This window comes from Vicugna pacos, unplaced genomic scaffold (assembly GCF_048564905.1).
Source record: "Vicugna pacos unplaced genomic scaffold, VicPac4 scaffold_143, whole genome shotgun sequence".
In the NCBI taxonomy this organism is placed as follows: Eukaryota; Metazoa; Chordata; class Mammalia; order Artiodactyla; family Camelidae; genus Vicugna; species Vicugna pacos.
The window spans coordinates 90,740-111,154 of record NW_027328823.1 but is presented as its reverse complement, the minus strand read 5'-3'; the positions used below and the strand labels follow the sequence as shown (position 1 = coordinate 111,154).

Here is a 20,415-nt window from a genome sequence, read left to right as displayed (position 1 = left end):
GTAAGTGGCAGAGCTGGGATTTAAATCCTGGCTATCTGGTTTCCAGGCTCCCAGGGATGGGCTTTGGGTGTTTACAGGTATCTGCATCCCTGGATCTCTGTACCTCTGCATCAGTTAGACCAGAAAGGACAGGGAAAGTGGAGTTATACAGGTGCTCACAGTCGTGTCTCAGCCACTGTCCATGGAGTGTGCCCCGTGATTGGCATTAATTGTTTTCCAGGCAGTAGATCTGTTCTTATAACAGAAATTTAGTCCATTGAGTTAATCTAGAAACCCTTCCTGCTCTGCTTCTGTCCACGCTTGCCATGTGACTGCCTGCCCGAGATTGGGCCGTGGAGGAGAATCTGTACTCATGGTTGAACTCTGATATTTCAATCTGGTTTGTAGTTTCACATCTCCTGTTACATTAATAAATTAAATTTCTGGTTTTCTTGCATCAGTGTGTCATAAGTTTGCTTAATGTGAAACCAGTCCATGGGAGCCCAGGGGTGCTGACGGTATAATTTCTGAGCATGTGGCATTTCTACCCGTGCAGAAATGGCTGGAGGATGTCCACCTTCCTCACTGATTTCTCCCAGCAGCAGGGTCCTCTCCCACCCCCGGATGTGAGGATGGGATCTCTCTGAGTAGGCCATTCAGAGGCCGAGTCCACCAATCCGAAAATGATGAAGTACCTGGAAGTGGGTTTAATAGAAGACAAGGGCTTCCAGGTTGTCAGATGTGCTGTTCGAGTCCATTTGGTGAAAAGCTGTCCACTGTCTGTGGTTGAGCTGCTTCTTTGCTGTTTAAAAGTCTGTATTACATGAAGGGATTTTAAAAAGCAGAAAGGTGTGATTTCAGGTGGTACATCCGCACCGGTGAGTAGTGCTGGATGACCGCCTGTGTGAGGAATAGACAGAGTCTTACAAACTTCATAAAACAGCTTTTAAAGCTCTTCCATCTGAGTGCACTTCGTATGGGGTCCAGTTCATGACTGGTCGCGCTGAGAGGGCACGTAACTGATGATGGCAGAAAGGACACGGAGGCATCAAAAAGGTCCCAGACATGTTCTGTGTTTAGAGGATGGGGCACAGAGTAACATATTTGAGCTGGTTTTTCATTGAACACTTTTGAGTATTTTCTAGGACTCCCCAATCCCCCATGGTTCCATGCAGCTGGGTGTCCCCTCAGTGCAGCTCTGTCAGCGCTTGCCCTGGGCTGACGCGGTGTCACGGGGAGCAGGACGGTCAGTGTCCCCGGCTCCTCCGAGCTCCGTCTCCTCATCCGCAGAGCCGGGTTTCTCATCCGTGTCTACTTAGTAGGATTGCTGAGAATCACACGTGATGGTTGTCAGGTGTGACTTTTGGTTGTCTCTGTGATTGGCGTATAGTCAATATTTGATAGAAACACTTGTTTTTTATTATAATTGTGGCTCCTAGATTGCAGTGGTTTTTAGTCTGCATTTATTTTTTTATATAAATTTATCCTTATTTTTAAGTAAGCACTTGTATTTATTTATTTTCATGAAGGTACAGGGGATTGAAGCCAGGAACATGTGCGTGCACAAAAGGTGCTCTACAATGGAGTAATACCCACCCTCCTTGTCTGCACTTAAAAATAAATATTTCAATACACAAAATATTTCTTAAACACCATCATGGGTCCTATTTTCTGCATAGACAATTGAATACATATGCCATCTCAATAAGAATAAATGTCATGGGGACATACCTTTCTAAATCTGTTTACGTGTTTTAAAACGATCATAGCTAGTGAAAAACACGAGTCTTGGATCCACTACTTCTTAGGGTCTGCTTTGCCATCATGGGGAATTACATTCTACAGAGAAGGCTTATTGGATCTCATTGATATTTGGATGATTTTGCAATGTTCAAGGCTTTCAAAAGCTGACCGTTTTGTATTTTAAACTAACTACAAAGTTATCTTCTAGAAGTTGTAAGTCCTTAGCTTGTGAAGTGCCCAGTAATTCAGTTTGTATATGTCTGTGTCTCTGTGAACGTGTATGTGTGTGATTTCAGGAATATAGCAATAAGTTCCATATAGCCTTCTGAAATCTTTCTCCTCCAGTTCAAGGTGTAGGTATATATTTACACAAATAAATTGATACTCTTTTGTGATTTGGCATATTGGTGGGAATAAGAGGTTCTCATAATTGTTTCAGAAGGGTTGGGGAGCATGAGCTTAGAAAATGGGAGGAGATAGAGGCAGGGAGGTTCTTTAAACTTTGTGCAAGATGAGAAACAGTAGCTTTTCTTTTTTCTTCTAAAGCAAACTGGCACTGAATTGTAACATACTAATACTCAGAATTGCTTTTCTGATCAGAGACAAGTGCCTCAGATTTTTCAAGGCAACATGAATGATGAAATGTGTTTTAGCAGTTATCTTTAAAAGTAGTTTTATTTTTCAAGTATAAGTCTATAGACTGTTCTTTTTTTCCCAGCTGCACAAGAATTTCTCATTGACCCAGGTACGTGATCAATGTGTTTAGTTTCTTTGGGTTATTTATTTTTTTTAAGTGCTTGATTCATTCTGGTGTGAATGAATGTTTAAAATTTCTGGATTTTGATCTTTAAAACTTGCTGATTTATCAGAACTGCAAAAAACCTGATGTTTGTTCCTTGTTTGGTGGGGCAACCTATTGATTTATGTTGTCTGTTATAGAGGGAAATTCTTCCTCTAGCCTGTAGATAATTAAGTGAATGGTTTGCAGTGTGCCTTAAAAATTATTTGAATGCATTGAGCATGTTTGTCCAGTGAATTTTGGATTGAGTCATAATAATGACTTTGCTTTGATTCTGTGGCTTTTGTCCTCTCCACAAGAATTTGAATTCTCTGTTGCATTTTGTATTCGTGTTCTTAACAGGGGAAGGAATTTTGCATTTTTTACAGAGGTGGGTTTTCCTATCCCCTCTGAATTCCTTCTGTAATTGATACAGCGAAAATCTGTTATTGCAGTGCTTAATTATTTCATAAAAAATTTTTTGGCTTAATCAGAAACAATGACAAAGAATGATAATAAAAAATACTAAAACCTTCCTTCCTTTGAAGAATAGAAATGAGGTGGTCAGGCTCACGCATGCTTTGTACCTGACACACTTACTCTCATGTCATTGTGTATCATGAGTCGGAGATGGAGTTGCTTCAGGTTTATAGATTTTTGTTTTAACATTTGTGTTGAATTCATTCTCTAGGCCTGATGATTCCTGTTGCCTTTGTGGAAAGTGTAGATGAAGGGAAACAAATGCTTTGTTTTGTTTTCAGGAGGCCTGAGATGCTGATGAGAAAAGAGTAGAGGGTGGGCTGAGGAAAATAGTGATAGACCCTAACCTCCAGGCTGAAATTGATGAACAAAGAAATCAATTAAGTGTATCGGTATTTGACTAATAGAAGTCAGACAGCCCAGACTGTCTAGTTATGCCCAAAGGAAAGTACTGAATTCACCTGCAGAATTAGGTGCTTTACCATGTAGAAGCAGCTTACAGCAATCAGAAAAATCAGTGATGAGATATAAAAAGAATATAATATCTTTTATTTCTGAAACTGTTCTACATTAAGTTGTGTAGAGCTAAAATTAAGTTTCAAGCACCAGGAGTTAAGAGTTTAGGTGGTTCTGTGGGATCGTTATTCAGGGATGTGTCTAGACCCTGCTGGAGTGGCCGAAGCTGGCAGGAAAAGATCCAGAGCCAGGATTTGTCATCCTAGGATGTCCTCCATAATGGTTCCATGTGGGAGCCCATGATTGAGTTAACAAGTTGTAACACATCCCAGCCGCCTGTCAACTTTAAGAAAAAAAATGTGCTTATTAACTGCTTTAAAGCAAACACCTGTGCATCCTCACTCCTGTCTCCTTGCCATAAAAAGCAGAGACAATGCCTTGCTTGCATATTTGAGGTTATAGATAGCACACTGCTTATTGCAGAGCAATGACCCAGGCCCTCAGCTATAAACGCCAGGCCTGCGTGGTGTTAGATAGTCTATTATCCCCAAAACAGGGACCAGGCTGGTCTGGTGGTCTGCTTTGTAATGAACATGTCTAAAAAATATATCTTGTTCCCCTCAGCCCATGACTTCCCTAAAGGTAAACTAAGCCTTAGTACTCATGGTGGAGTCTACAATCTCTGTCTCATCCCTTCTTTCCCCAAGTTCCTGCCTACTATCTCACAACTGTTATTGACTTTTTACTTTGATTATACACAATAAATATGGGAGCATTTGAGAGACTCGTGGATTTGGCTCCCTAATCCCTCTCGCTTTCTTTCCTTTTTCCGCAGTCTTGAGAAATTCATTCCGTGTCGGTAAGACTTCCGCCAGCCAGAACCCACAGTTCCAGGTGAGAAGGATGCAGGCTTTATCCCTCCTACCCGAGGGAGAGAGAGGAGATAATTGAGATATGCTCCCCTGTGGTCCCTTCCTGCCCCAGGGCCACTCCAGTTCACCTGCAGCCTTCTGGCCTCTGCTCACAGGGCCTCTGTCCCAGGATTGACCGCAGCCTTTTATTCCCTTGTCAACATTCCCTGTGCCTTTCAGAGGTTGCTCTCTTCTCTGCAATTCAACCCTGGCAGATGTGATGGTGGTCAGCGTGCTGATGGGCAGTTACTTGGGGACTCCCAGGAGCCATGCTGATTCTCCTGAGTCATTCGGGGTTACAGAACTGTCAAGCACTGCAGGAAGCCCATTCACGTGAGTTCAACACAGCATTACATCACTTTCATTTTATTTTTGAATTTTCAGTGGAGAAATTATTTGTAGCACACTGTTCCAGATTTTAGGCCGCCTGCTTTCCTCACCACCATTTCCTTGTTGGCTCTGGTGCTTGTTTTAAGAACCAGGTTTCTTCTCTGGTCATTTGTAGCAGCTGGGCTTGCCGAATCCTTGATTTGCATTTGAAGCAGAATGCTTCTTCGTGATGTCAAACTGATTTTCCTTGTCATGTCTGAATATTTCTTGTACACTCAGCAACAGTTTCAAGTGAAATGCTCTTGTCCAATTTCGGTTAACTAATATTTGCTGATCTCCTGCTTTCATGCTGAGGGCAGTTTCTTCTTCCTGTAATAAATGTTAGCAATTTGCATTTACTATGGAAGGTACTAATCCGAGGTGCTTTTGTTCTTAACAGTTTTAATACAAATCACCCATTAAAATGTACAGCGGATTTTACTCTATGCCCAGAAATGTGCATCCCAGTCAATCTTAGAATATTTTCTTCCCCCCAACAGGAAACCCAGTACGCATAAGCAGACATTATCAACTTCCCCATCCTCCCCAAGCCCCAGGGAGCCACTCTTCTGTCTCTGTGGATTTGCCTGTGCTGAACATTTCATGCAAATCGAGTCACTTCATGTAAGTGGAACCGTCTATTTTGACTGACTTCTTTCACACTGAGTAACGTTTTCAATGTTTGTCCATGTTGTGGCCTGAGTCAGTACTCTATGCTTTGCTATTGTTGAATAATATTTCACTGTATGGCTGGGCCCCTTTGTTTACCCATTCATCACGTGATAGTCATTTGGGTTGTTTCTGTTTTTTTGGCTCTGAAAATTAATGGCGAAAAGTAATGGTGAATATTCCTGTAGGAGTTTTTATGTTAACATTTGTTTTCAGTTCTCTTACTTGTGTGCCCAAGAAGCAGAATTGCTGGATCATTCAGAAGCCAAATGTTCAACTCTCTGAGGACGTGCCAGGATGTTTTCCAAAGTGGTCACGCTGTGTTACATCCTCACCAGCAATGGCTGCGGGCTCTGCTTCCTCTGTGTCCTCATTAGTGCTTGTTAATCTTTTTTTGATTTTAACCTATTGTAGTGAATGTGAAGCGGTTTCTCCTAGTTGTTTTGACTTGATTTCCTTTAGAGCTAATGTTATTGAACACCGTTTCATTGTGCTTATTGGCCATTTGTATATTTTCCTTGAAAAATATCTTTTCAGATTCTTTTTTCATTTTTTAATTGAGTTGCCTTTTTATCGTTGAGCTGTGGAATTTTTTTTTTGATACACAAATTCCTTATCAGATAAATGATTTGAAAAAATTTTCTCCTGAGTGTTGTTTTTTCATTTTCTGGATGGTGTCTTTTGAAGCAAAGTTTTAAAGTTTAATGAACTCCAATTTATCTCTGTTTTCATTTTTCCTTGTGCTTTTGGGGTAATATTTAATATCTGATGTATTTTATTAAAGCTTGTATATATAAAATAACTTAATTCTTAGGACCGTTCTAGGAGATGGGTGCGGTTGTTGTCCCCAGTCTATGCATCGGAGACTGAGATGCAGAGAATTTGACTGACATATTAGTGTCAAAGCTACCCAGTGCTGTGGGAATTCAGACCCTCATGTTTTTCCCTAGCATCTGAGCTCAACACCACCATGCTCCAATCTTTCCAGGAAACGTTAATGAAAAAATCTTTACTTTTTTGATTTCTTGTTAGATTTTTTTCTTATTGGGGACCTCAAATTCTCATTTTCTTTTCGGATATCAGTGTCGATTTATTTTAGGTCTCATGTAGGGAGAAGCATTGCTATCAGTTAACTTCTTTATTACTCACTCTCCAGTGATGATTGTTGCTAGTTGATCTAATCAAGTCATGCTTAAGTCTTTCCTGCTCATGACACTAACAGCAGAGTCATGACTTATAGAATGCTCAAAGAAGAAAGTACTTGATTGATTTTATTTTGCCAACAAATCAAACCAATCAGATAAAACCCTGGTGTTGACACAGACTATAAGCCCTCCAGAATAGGGTCACTGTCTTCATTGTGTTTCATTTGTTGGGTCACAGTGTCTGGATAGTGCCTTGCTGTCCAGCAGTTTTGTGAGGATACGGTGCTCGTGAATCATTGTAAGGACAGAATTTTGACAACAGACTGTGTTGTTCATTTCACGACGGGAAAGGTAATATAGAATTACTGTTCAGATCTGTTTTAAAATTAAGCTTTGAATTTTGAGAATAGTTCAAGAAGCCATACAAAGCTCTTTTTCACTAATTTTAGATCTATCTTAGACACATTATGTTTACATAGCAGAGTAACTTATCAAGTAGATTTGACAAAAGGAGTGTTATATTGATTATTTGTTTTAGTTGAAATATTCTACCAGGGATAAAGTCATAAGTGCCCATAAATGAACAAATATATTTGTATTTAAATGCAACATGGGAGCAGACTACATATGTTTCTATATAATATATATGACTGTGTGTTTTAATCTTTCTGTCAGTGTTTTAATAGTTTTTCAGCAATTTTGTAACTTTAGAATTCTTCTATGGAAATCACCCCCAATTCTAGTGCAGTTTGTACTGTGTATCCTGTCTTATGCATGGGATTCCACTGTCCCCTCAGTGAGGAATTTCCTCTCCTATTGTGTTAGGAGCAGAGTTAAAGGAACTGTGATTTCTAGGCCTTTGCTCTCCATGTGTTTGCAGTTGGCTCTCAGTCACGATTTTCCCTTTCCAGAGTTTTTATTGTTAAATTAGAATTTCTGAAAATAACTATTAATATGTTGCATTGGTCTCCCTAGAAACTTGACGTCTTTGTGCTTTTCAGTTTTCAATTTATGAAAAATGCAAATGCACTCTTGTTTTTAAGTTGTCCTTTTTCAATAGATATTTATCTCTTAATTGATAGAATAATTTTTTCCCAATGAATGAATCGGTGTGCATGTTTTAAAGGATAACTTACTTTTTATTTTTCTTATTGTAACAGTAATATTCATTGTAGAGAATTTAGTAAATAAGGATTAACACAGTAATAACTTCACAATGGCCTCTAATCTCACCTGGAGATACAGTTGTAAGGTTTGAAATTGAGAATTATAAGTCCTCTCAAATTTTTCTTTTTCAAGTACATATTGGTTACTGAGATCCTCGAATTCCCATATGAATTGTAGCAGCAGATAGTCAGTTTCTGCAGAGGAGCCCGCTGGGATTGTGATCGAGACCACGTTGAATATACGGATCGCTCTGGGGAGCACTGCCATTCCAAGAGCACTTTCTTTTGATAGGGGAATGTGTGTGGAGTGTCTGTCCTGGTATTTAGGTCTTCTTTAACTTTTTTTTTCAACAATGCTTTGAGTTTACAGAGTATTATTTTACTTTAATTATCTTTGCCTTTATATTGAGGACAAGTGTGCAAGGTACCGGGATCAGAAGTGTATTTGAGCCCCGCAACTTGCTGCCACCATGGACGCTGCGCTCTTGCTTCACCCGCTGTACAATCTTGCACAGAATACGACCTCAGTAACTCTCTCTTGAATGAATGATTATATGATTGTTGGATGATGCTTGAGAGTCCTTGTGATGATTTTTTTCCCCAGCCTTTCCCCAGTTCTTAACTATGCCCTTTCTCTTCCTAAACTCCAGCCTGGGTTTCAGCCTGCCTGTGGCATTGATTTTCCTTGTCTGTGGACTCTTCCTTTCACTGGTTCCCGATAATGTTACATGTGGGCTGTGGAAACTTGCTAGATGTCAAGAAAGAGCTAATCCATTGTAGGCCAGTATTTTTAGAGTTTGTTATTGTTTTATTGATTGAAATTAAATGAGGCTGCCCCCTGAGCCCTCCCATGAGCACTTTTGACCTTCCTACAGCTGATACTGCTCTAGTTGCTGCATGTGCCCTTTCCCCAGCCTTGATTTTGTAATTGAATAAGTCACCATCACTGGAGCCCTCTCTTTAAAAGATAAAGAGAACATTTGCTCCTTTTCCCTGTTTGGAGACTTCAATGAGATGAGATCCCAGATAAAGAATGGAGCCCCACCTCTTTCTGACCCCCGCTGTTTCCGTTCCTTTCTTCAGGGGAAAAGAGTACAATTCAACAGTATAAAGATTGATTGTGAGCTAATGAGATAGACAAGACAACCGATCATTTATTAAATAACCTTTCATGATAGAAACAAATGTATTATACACACAAACAGCACACAAAGCACTGTAGTACCATGGTTACAATCGTGGGTCCGAGTTCGTGTCCTGCTCTGGAGAGACCAGTCCTGTGAGATGGAGAACTGGTAAGTCGGCTTAGCCTCTCCAGAACTGGTTTTCTGTCCTGCAGAGACGGGGCTCGCTAGGCGTCTCCCCCGTAGAGGTGCTGTGGGGTGTAAATGATGCGCATGGGCAGCCTGAGCACAGCTGCTCATTCCTCGTAAGTGCAGGGTAGCATAGCTTTTGCGGTGATGGCTTTATGACCGCCCCATGTAGACTGTCAGTGCTCTGAAGGGATGCCTTGTGGTTTGGAGATGGGATTCTCACTTCTGTAAATACCCAAGTGTAGTGTTATTGGGCCCTGCTGATTTCAGTCTATTCTTTAGAAAGTACATATTGTAGATATATTTTTCAAGCATGCGTGCTTTTTTTCTTTTACTATTAAAGTTCTACCCTCTCATCTCTTGGTGTTACTTTTCATGGAATCCAGGAAACAGTCCTAAGCTACCTGCCTCTTCACACTTTTCCGTGGTGGTTTCCTTCCCTGATTAGAAGAGGGTTTTGCATAGGAAATTTTATTTGTTCCCCTTTTCTTGGAGTCTCTCTCTCTGTCTGCCCATCTCTCACCTCTCAATCTGTCCATTTCTCAACCCACTGCTTCTTCTGACATGTTCCAAAACGCATTTCAGGTAGCTTACAGAAGAACAGATACCAAATAAACAGGTGAGAAAATGGGGCCCAGTTCAGACAGTGAGGCTAGGAGGCGAGCCTGTGTGAGGGTTGCAGGCGTGAGACACATGCCTCTGCCATGTGACTTATAAGATCGACAGCAGCAGTGTGTTTCAAGCTCCCAGCAGACACAGGGAAGCAGGATTTGAGGGAGATGCTTACTGGCTGTGAAATAAATAAGTGACTTAGGAGAAGCCCAGCCTTTCCAGCTACTAAGGCTTAGGAGAATATTTTGAGTGTCTTCCAAAATCAGAGTATGGCATCTTTTCTTTTTTCAGAGTTCTATGTATAGTTGGTTACATTCTATACCTGGAAATTTCTCCAAAACTGCTTCCCACGTGAGTCCCATGGCTCGGGGATTGGGTGGTTCTGCTCATTGATGGGGGTTGGCCAGAAACAGAAAATGAGAGCCTCAAAGCGGCCTGGGATTTGTCAGTTATGTTTTGTCAGTGCTGTAGGTTTCAAGAAATGCTTTCACCGTTTCTCTCCATCTGAGGCGGCAGCGTAATCTCTTACCAGCATCAGGAGCTCAGGGCCACGGGATGGTGGGGGCTGACTGCACTGCCGTCAAGACAGCTGAGCTAGTCACTGCAGGTGTGGTTCTTTTACATACTGCAGTTCATGCTCTTTACTAGAATGTTTCAACAGGGAGTTAATTAACTGAGTTAATTAACATTTAATAAATATGATCTTTGTTGAAAAGACAGTTATAGGCAGAATATAAGCTGTGAAGTCTTTAAAAACGGTTTCATTACTGAAATTTCATTTGGGGAGATACACGGTTTATCTTATATATGGCTCTCTTTTAAAGTAACAAAGAAACAAGACAGAAAAGGCAGAGGATGATTTCTGTTCTTCCTCTCGGCTTGCAGGTGCCTTCACCTCCAGTGGCATCCATCCAGACACCAGCACTGACACTGGCCGTGCTCAGAACTGCCTCAGCCCTGAAGACACTGCTGACAAATAGAAGGGGGCCACGCCCTGTTACAGCAGGTGCTCTCACTTTGTGGGTCCTTATGTAACTGCGTGGTGTTAATCAGGATCGCCCGTCCTACATTGTGTGACGCTGCTGCTTTGTCTCCTAGTTACTTGTTTCTCTAAGTATTCTTGTATTATTCTCCAATGCATAGTACTACACACCTAAAAATGCTTTTTTTCAGATGAAAAAGAATGTGCATTTAAAATAATAACTCTGAAAAAGGGGGCAAAAAAGGCTATCCTTGTCCCGCTATTCAAAGATAATAATTAACACGTTAACGTATATTTTCATCAGTGTGGATCACCTCTGTCATAAAAAACCAGAGAGCACTCTGTGACTGTTTACTGTGTGGACACCTCCATTTTCCATTCGGCTTTTTATATGTTTTTCTACAATATTCTGTCTCCTCTGGCATGATTTTTGATGACCAGTATAGCATTCTGTCTTGTGGAGGCATTGTCCATTTTACTTCGGACTTAAATAAACTTTTAAATTCCAAGTATACTTAACTGAAATACTGAAAAGAGAACTGTGGTGGTAGAGGAAGGCCCTACCTCCCTTCCCCTTATTTCCGAAGAGTAAAAACTGTTGAAAATTTGATATATAAGTTTCATGACCTTTATGCCTATGACATACATATATACACACATATGAGAATTCCATGTATACGTGTGTGTATATATGCTTTATTTAAAAATGAGACCATACTATATGTTTTTCTGCAGCTCGCTTTAATCACTCAGGTGTATATCATAGACGTCCTCCCACTCCAGACTCACACGGTCCTTTCAGATAGAGTGGAGGGGTCTCCTGATTTGCGGGTGTGGTCTCTTTCCCACGCACACCTTTGGTGAGAGAATGCTGTGGACAAGGCCCTGGACCACGGCGAAATGCCGGCTCCCTCATTGCTCGCAGCTCGTCGTGATTTAACGCATCATTGTCTTGATGGTGGACAGTTAAGTTTTCTCCATTTTCCACTGTCAGAAAGGATATTTGACTGGCATCCTTCTTGTACAGACATTCCTGTGATCTTTTATGAGTATTCCTTTAGTTAAGGCTTCTGGAAATTTAGTCCCTGGATGTGACATTTGCATTCATCACAGACTCCATTCAAGTAACTCTAGAAATTCCTTCCATAGGGGAATGAAAAGATGCACAATTACTTATGTAACCAATTCTCTATTGCTGGATATGATTTCACTTCAGTTTTTCTTCCCACCATTGTAAACAGTGCTGTGTAAATGCCCTGATGGGTACATCTTTTTGGACTAAATTTGTTTTTTCCTAGAGGAAACGATTCGTAGAAGTGGTGTTGAGTCAGTGTGTACGTACGTTTTTCAGAGTTTACATATCCATTGACATGTCGTCCTCTGAAAATGTCGCTCATGGTTTCTTCTCCCACAGATGGACACTAGATAGAATATCTTTTAAAAATATTTGCCAATATGATGAGCAAAAGTGCTTTTTCATTGTTTTAGTTTGCATTTGATGACCAGTGAGGTATTGAGCATTTTTCACTCATTAGCCATTTGACTTTTTTAAAATGAATGATTCCTTTTATCCTTTGCACACATTTAAGTGGGGGAGCTTCTTGTTGGTTTGTGACAGCTCTTTGTATGTTATGAACATTAACTTCTTGTCTTCAACAACATGTATCACAGAGCTTTTTCTTGTCATTTCTTGCCTTTCATTTTGTTTAGGAGGATTTTAATTTTGGTAGTGTCTCAAAATATTCTTATGATAATAAATGTATTCCTTATGTGTTTTATCTTTGAAATTATTCTTAAAAATAATTTCTTATACTGGAATAAATCTCCTCTGTAGGTTTCTTTTAATCTCTAAGATGGAGATGATAATAGTACTTGTTAATGTAAGGGTAAGTTGAGTTAATAAGAACAAAGTGTTGTATTTGCTGTTATTAGTACTTTTTTATATTTACATCACTATCTGTAAATTATCTTGTGGTCCTTATGAGAGGAATAGTATTTATTCTTTCTAGGTGATTGTCTGATTGTCTCAGGACAATTACTGAAGTCATACTTTTCTCTTTGATTTGAAATCCCACCTTTACAAAATACTTATGTACACTAGAGTCTCTTTTTGAGCTCATGGTTCCCTTCTGTCAATCTGCCTTTCTTACTCCAGCACCATAACTTACATATTGTAAAAATTTATTTAATAATTGGCAGTCTGAATTTTTTTTCATTCTTTTCTTCCATCCCAAATTTTCTTGTCTAGTATTATGATTTTATTATTCCTGAAGAATTCCAAAATATTTTGTTCAAGTTAAAAAAAAATCAGATTGGAGTTGTCATGGGAGTTTTCAGTAAGTTTTGAATTATTCTGATGAGAACTTACATCTTTACAAAACTGCTTTCCTCCATGCAATTTGTTGATGTCTCTACATTCTCACCTCTTACTTTACCCCTCAGTACAGCCCTGAAGTTTCTCCATTTAGAACATGGGCATTATTTTTTAACTTATTCCAGATTATTGTTTATGTTTTTGTCAATTTTGTAAGTGAAAATTTTTTGCTATTATATTTTTAAACGCTTAAAACTGAAATTTAGAAAGGAAGATTCGGTTTGTAAATACTCACTTTGTAATTTGTCATTTAAAATTGTAAGTATTAAGTAGTTGTTCCAGAATCCTTTCTTTTTTGTTTTTAAAAATTTGTGTCGAAGATTCTCAAAATGTTCATAGCTAAGTAGTATAGGTGGGGAGACAGATGGAGAGAGGTAGTGTGGCTCATGTACAAACTGTGAGCAGTTTCATGGCTGCCTTTAGGCTGGAGAAACCACAGAAGAGCCCAGGTTAGACAAGGAATGGCTTTGTATGCACTTGAAAGCCAGCTTTCCTGCCTGTATGGTGAAGCCTGGTGGGCGTGGCAGGTAGATGATCAAGGTCTGATCAAGGTCATTTGCTGCACAGAGCCCTGTGTCTGTGAGAAATGGTGACCATTGCCATGGCAAATGCTTGGTGCCAGGAACAATGCAGGGGAGCTGGGGAGCCTGTGTTAAGGATTTTCCAGTCCTGGGAGTGGGAAGATCAGACTCTGCATTCAGATCTGAGTTTGAATTAATCCTCTTTAGTTTACTGGACCTCTGACTTTTGTCAAGTTATGCATCCTGTTTGAACTCCTGCTTTGTTGTCTCTCAAAACAGAAGAAATACAGCCTGCTGCTAGAGTGTTTGATCAGGGTAAATGATTTGTGTCTATAAGATGCCACGTACAGTCACAAGCTCAGTGAGCAATGAGCTGTTTTCTCTTCTCCTGCAAATCAGTGCTCGATAAGTCATCAGCAGAAAGCGAGTCCCTAATTTGTATGTGGTGCAAGGAAGAACAAAACTAACGTCTTGCCTTTCCCTGGCAGTATTCTTACTTCTTTGCTTCATGTACCTCTTTCCTCCTTCACTCTCCCCTTTCACCTCCTCCACCAAGAGCCCGAGACTCTCTCAGAACACTAGATTCAAATTATTTAAATGTTGGCTCAGTCCCATGAAATGACAGTGACTTAAAAAAACTGTACACATCCCAGAATTCATTGTATTTGATTTACACACACACACACGTGCACACACACACACACACACACATCAGGCTACCTCCCATTTGCTGAGGGAGAAGGGCCACTTTTTCTGAGTTTTCATTTACTCAGCGTGAGAGCAGTCTCTTAAGCAGAATTTCACCTGGCTTCGTGCATGGTTTTTTAAATTGGATTTCTGCTTTTTGTCCATAAAAATATTCTCCTATTAGAAGACAGGAAGTGGAGACATAGATATTCTGCTGAGATATTGGTGTTATCATATTTGAGTTTTAATGGACATAAGGCGGCATAGAGTCATACATTATTATGGATGAGAATCCATGATGATGTAACTTGGACAAGAATCTGGGTCTCCTGCCATCGTGTCCATGCGGGTGAAGAGGCAACTGGGTGGGGGATGGCAGGGAACCTTCTTGCTTGAGTTCCAGGTTCTTGTTAGTTTTCATTGCTCAGCTGCCTTTAGTTTATGTCCATGAGGCCTCTCATGGGAAGGTCACTATGTCCTGAGAGACTGAGTTACTAATCAGCAGAAAGCTCTGGACCCACTCATATTTTCCAGAGTTTTTCTGCTGACCTGCTGACACTTTATATAAATGAGACCTAACAAACTACTGGATATAAAATACTTATTGTTATCATTTGCCCTCAAGTTCCATAGGAATGGGGTGCTGTCTCAGGCTGTCTAAGGCTAGATCTGAACAAAGATAGGGTGATAGGCTCCGCTGCTGGACCCTCCCCAGTCGAATGGGATTTCCACCTTAGTTTTTAGAATCAGGCAGATGAGTTCAAATCTTGTCTTTACCAGTTATTAGCTTTGTGACCTTGGGGAAATAACTACTTTTTTGGTTCCAATTTTCTTTATCTGTAAATAAGTTCAGTATTTATTTTAGGGATTTTGTTTTAGAATTGAATGTGCTAATTCCCTAATTTATTCCTAAAATACTGATCACATGGTTCTATGCTGGTGCCTTAGTAGTTGATTGCTAAGGGACTCAACAGTGAGAATGGGGATGGGGCCCCCTGGATCATACAGTTTATATTCCAGGATATGCTTGTAAAAGACAAGATTGCAGTGGATTTTTAGTAAATGTCCATTCCTTTCCTAATCCCCATTGATTGTGTATATATCTTTATACTAATATATGAACAATTTTTTTTGCAGTTTAAATCTCTTTGTAGTATTTAAAGAATGTAACTATAACAAAAATACGTGAAATAAAATGACTTGACTTTTATTTTCCTTTCAATAAGCAAAACAAAAGAAAATAGAAAAGAAAAGAAAAAGTATTGAAGGAGTAGAAATAATTTTATTTCCGTGGAATCAACTCCCTATGTTAGGTTTTTCCATTGTGTTGTTCAACATCATATAAAATTGACAGGTTGTGACTTCAGTGTTGATAGCTAGGTGAGTATAGTTTCTTTTTGTGGTTGTCTTTGATGAATTATTTGCACTAGATCATAAATGATGTGCATGTTACATATTGGAAACGAGGAAACTTTGGAGACATACTACCTCCAATGCAGTCATTTTGTTACCGAGTCCAAACTCGTTCTGCTCGCCGCATGACAGGCCAATAAACCGGGAGATGAGGTGTTGGAGCAAGGAATAGTGACTTCACTTGCAATGCTGGCAGACCCAGAAGACGGCAGACTGATGTCCTGGAGAACTATCTTCCCCAAGTAAGAATTCAGTCTCCTTTTATACTAAAAAGGGGGGGGTTGTGGTTGGTTGTTGCATACTTCTTGCTTTATGAATTGTTTGTCCTTTGAATCCGCTGTTCTTGCAGCTGTCCATGTGGATCAAATCATGGTACCCCTGTAAAACCTCCAAAAAAACAAAGGCTATTCTCTATTATGCAACTTGCCATCTCTACAGAAGTGCAGATGAGCTAACATTTTTAAAGATCAGGGCCAGGAGAATAGGCTTTCCTGCAGATTTCAGGCTAAAGGCAACTTTCTTTTTCAAATGGTGCAGAGCTACCAAGTCTGAGCCTAGGAAACAGGGCACAGGTTTAAACTCAAAGGAACAGATTTAACATAGGGTAAAAACTGTACATTTTATTACAATTCCGTTTCCAGCTTCATAGATAATATTAGTAAGAAATACGAGCAATTTTGTATTTTTGCTTCTTAATAACCGATAAGTGTACCAACTATATTTTGTGAGCAGGGATGCTGTGCAGGCATTGGGGTGACAGCAAACTCTTGTAGGGGGTGGCCGACCCTGCAACATCTCTGATGCCCCGTGAGTGTTGGTGAGGGTCCCCGTAGCCAGGGGCTCTCTTCAGGAACCAGCATATGGGCATTGACCTCTGGAGACCTCTTTTTCGGCTGCAGGAATTTTTTCAGATATTGAGATTGAAAAATCACTCCAGCTGGGAATAATTAGGGAAAAAAAAGAAAAGGAAAAGGGTTTGGAGTAGAGTAGAAGAGTAGGACTTAAGATCACGGAGCCTGAGTGCTTGGCAGCGGGGCCTCGGGAGAGAGGGGAGCAGAGGTGGGGAGGGGCCTGGCTCCGGAACCAGCTCCTGTAATTGTCCCTGCACGCAAGCCACATAGCTTTAAATTGGCCTGGGCCACCTCTCTGGGCTGGATATCACCCTGGGCAGAACCGTGGTATCTGTAAAGTAAAATGACTTCACAACTATTGCACAGAGCTGCAGGTGTAAGAGAGCCTAAGCCTGTCTCAGAGTGCAGGGGACAAGCGGAAAGGAATGGCAAAATTTCCACTGACAATTGAAATTTTGTTAAATAGCCTGCTACAGTTGTTTGCATCACTTGAATGAATGCAGGCATATTTCTGTGGGCATTTATAGGTTCACTGAACCCCACCAGCCCCTCTTGCCCCCATCGGAGATGGGCTTTCTCAAGCACAGTGCCCCTCCTGCTTGGGTGGAAAACGCTGCTGGTCCTTGCCTGGGGCCGGGCTGCTGCAGGGCACTGAATCCCCGAGGCACGGCCTGTGAGACACGACAGGAACATCTCTGCTCTTGACTGGGTGCCTCCGTTTCCCCTGCAGTGTAAAAATGCCGATGACTGAGTTAGAAGCATGCTTCCAAGCTGTCCATGTCCTTGGCATCCAGAAGCGGAGCCTGGAAGCTTTCGAATTTATCCAGAATGCGGTTTACATTCACCTTCAGCAGGTGAGTGTATGTCCTTACACAAGTGGAGGAATTACTGCAGTTTTCCTGGAACTTTCTCACTACAAGTCCATTTGATTTTTCTGTGCTAGGATTCAGTATGGCCTGCTAAAAACTCTGGAGTGAGATCTTGAAACCCTGATGAAGAGCATTATTTATTTCATTTCTCTATATGATACTCTTTTACTTTTAAAATTCAGAATTTTTGGTTGTTTCAAAAATTTTTTGGGGGGGTTGGAGAATCATGTTTACTCTTACCATCTTTGCAACCTGTTGCTTTGTGCCTCTCACCTGTCTTCTGTCACTTGTGAGGCGGTTCCATTTGTGACCCTGTCCGGGTTGTTCATGTTATAAAACATAAAGCCTGTAAAAGTACAGTCCCTTTTCCTCCGAAGACATTCCACAAATACTCCTTTAACCTGGGTGTGGTTTTAAGAAGACAGAATCTTTAGAACATGTCCTTGCAGGTTGCTAGTGCAAAATCCCAAAATCAATAGTCTAGCTCAACATCTAAAATCTTTCTAATTTACCTTGGAATTGTATGGATAAGTGAAGCAGTTTGCTAAGAACTCAGACCAGGTTTAGAATACAGGTTGGTGTAGCTCAGCAGGTCCTCCCAAGCTGATGCTCTGCCAGAGGGCGGGGCCGAGGGGAGAGGGCGGGTCCTGCCCTCCCTGAGGTGACAATTTCATGGCAAAGACTTTCACCTGGTGAAGAACTTGGAGTTTCTTCTAAGAAGAGTGGGTCTGAAAAGAGTCCAAAAAGCGCGGGAGTGGCACAGTCCCATTTGTCTCAAGTAGGGGAGAGCGGCTGTGGGGCCACTTAGGAGACTCGTGAGTCCAGGTGGGCAGTGTTGGTGGCTTCCACTTGAGCTGTGGGACGGTCAGTGTTTAAAAGCGAACATATTGAAGGCATGTTTAGATGGTAAAAAGGAAAGGATGAAGGCTGGCTGTGAATGCAGGATGGAGTAAGGCCCAGGTTTCTGGGTGGATTAATGAGGTAAATGATGGTCCTTCTGTGCTCTGAGGAGGGAAAGCTGCAGAGGGAGTTCTGCGGAAAACTGATGAGTTCAGCTGTGGGTAAAGTGAAAGGTTGTTAGATGTGTGGTCTGGGAGCTCAGGTGAGAGCCAGTAGTGAGTAGGGGGAGGTGAGAGGGACTTTCAAATAATTTTGTATTGTGAACATACAAATAAGTATGAGTAATGACACATTTAACACCTCTATATTCTGGATTTAAAGCCCAGTAACATTTTGCTATACTGACTGGAGAGGTTCTTAATATTTTTTAATAGAAATTAGTAGAAACAAAATAGTGGAGTTAGTGAGCATCTTAGAGTAGATGTGTGTCCTTGTATGTATTTTTATACCTCATCTGTTTATAATCATAATCTACAAAAAGTTATCTTGCTTAGCATAAGAGTTAAACACAGGGACGTGACACACATTGTTGGGGGTTGAAGCTGATCTTCTCGGGCAAATTATGGACCCTCTCTTTGCCTTAGTTGCATCGTCTGTGACTGCCCCAGGGCCCCTCATCACAGCTGATTTCCTAGAGTAGATGTTGGGAGGGAGGCTGCTGAAGGGAGTAAGAGGTGGCAACTGCTAGGGATATTGAAGAGAGACAAAAACAGATTAAAGCCGATAAACTGAGTACAAATACCCTCTAAATAGAAGGAATCCCGCAGTGTTTTGAGCCGCTTATCATAAGGGAAAGAAAATCACTTGGATCCAAAGCTCTTGAGCATATGAGTATTGTGGGTGGGAGGGTGTCATTATAAAAGTGTTGAGAAAAGGCCTCTTTGTTTTCCTTGACATTACCAGTAAGGATGGGGAGCAGAAGCGAAACCCTCTGCTTCACAGTTGAAGGTGCTGTTTTGTGCGAAACTGACCAAAGTTTGGAAACCAGTCATCAGCGATGCTGGCAAATGAAGAGGCTTCTGGATTGGGTGGGGCACTTGCTGTGACTTCCAGGTGACCTGCTGGCTGGGGGCTGTGTGGCGGGCAGTAGTTTTGCAGGGTAGCCCGGGCATAATCCCTAGCTCTGATGCTGCTGGTCTGATTAACAGACCTGGGCGCAAACTGTCCTAATGGGGCAGCTCGGGATGTGGCCCTGCCGTGCTGAGAGCGAGAAGAGGGCTCCCCTGAGGAGGTGTCCCTGCAGAGACTGGAAACGTCCTCCTGCAGGGGAGGAAGAGCCTCTGAGCAGCGGGCCGGATGCACAGGCAAGACCAGCATGAGCACTGATGTTTCCGGGAGCCGGAAGTCATACAGTGGCCCAAACGGCCTTGTTCCTCAGAGACTGGAGGAAATAGATGCTGAAAAGGCAGGCTAGGGTCAGACCCTCTGGTGGGCTATGAGTGACAGGAGAGGATTGTTCAGGCAGGCATGAGACAACCCTGTGGGCGTCCCAGCTGGGGCGTCACGCCGAAGGGAAGAGCAGAGTTATAGACTTTGCCACTTATTAGCTGTGTGACTTTGAGCAATATCACCCCACCTCTCTCTCTATATATCTTCATCTGTAAAGTGACACAGTGACAAGGTCGTGTCATCAGAAGTATTAGCTTAGCTCTGATCCTCTTTGTCGACTCCTGTCAGTGCTTCCCTGCAAGGTTCTGCAACGGCTGCTTTTACCCTGAGACGGGAGGGCATAGAGGGACACTGTAATACCCGAGGGAAGAAAGGGGTTGCTTTAAAAGCAGACATGTAACATCCTGCAGCTGCAGACCTGCAGGCAGTTTGGTTGACTGTCCTTGAGAGGACTTTGGAGGCCTTAGCGTCGTCTTAAGTCTTGTTTCCTCTTGGGGACCGGATTTGCCTTTGGGGATTGATGTTGAAGATTTGAGCTTCTGCAAAGTTGTTTTCAGAGATGTGTATATACGTAAAATATCATATAAAATTAAATGATTTATTTAACGTGTGCGAATTTGTAGCTGTTAGGAACAGCTCTGTTGGACTGGTCTCCACGGAGGACACCAAGGGTCAGCAGAGCGTACAGGAGGGCAGGCAGCCTGCAGTGCTTCTGCGGGGTGTTCTCCCCAGCAGGGTGCTCTGCTGAGTTGAGTCTTCTACGAGTTTTGTTGCCAGAGGAGCAGACAGCAAATTAATGAGTTCTAGA

General features: G+C 41.5%; 1 protein-coding gene across 1 annotated transcript in view; it reads left to right on the top strand.

The window, feature by feature from the left end:
- Positions 1-20,415, top strand: part of LOC140695116 (uncharacterized) — a 66,235-nt gene that overhangs the window by 19,323 nt on the left and 26,497 nt on the right. Inside the window, exons 3-9 of the mRNA XM_072958021.1 lie at positions 4,272-4,330; positions 4,528-4,680; positions 5,217-5,340; positions 9,913-9,972; positions 10,507-10,627; positions 15,731-15,840; positions 17,180-17,303. Coding sequence (XP_072814122.1) covers positions 17,227-17,303 — 77 coding nt within the window. The 5' untranslated portion in view covers positions 4,272-4,330; positions 4,528-4,680; positions 5,217-5,340; ... (2 more) ...; positions 15,731-15,840; positions 17,180-17,226. The remainder of the gene's footprint in view (positions 1-4,271; positions 4,331-4,527; positions 4,681-5,216; positions 5,341-9,912; positions 9,973-10,506; positions 10,628-15,730; positions 15,841-17,179; positions 17,304-20,415) is intronic.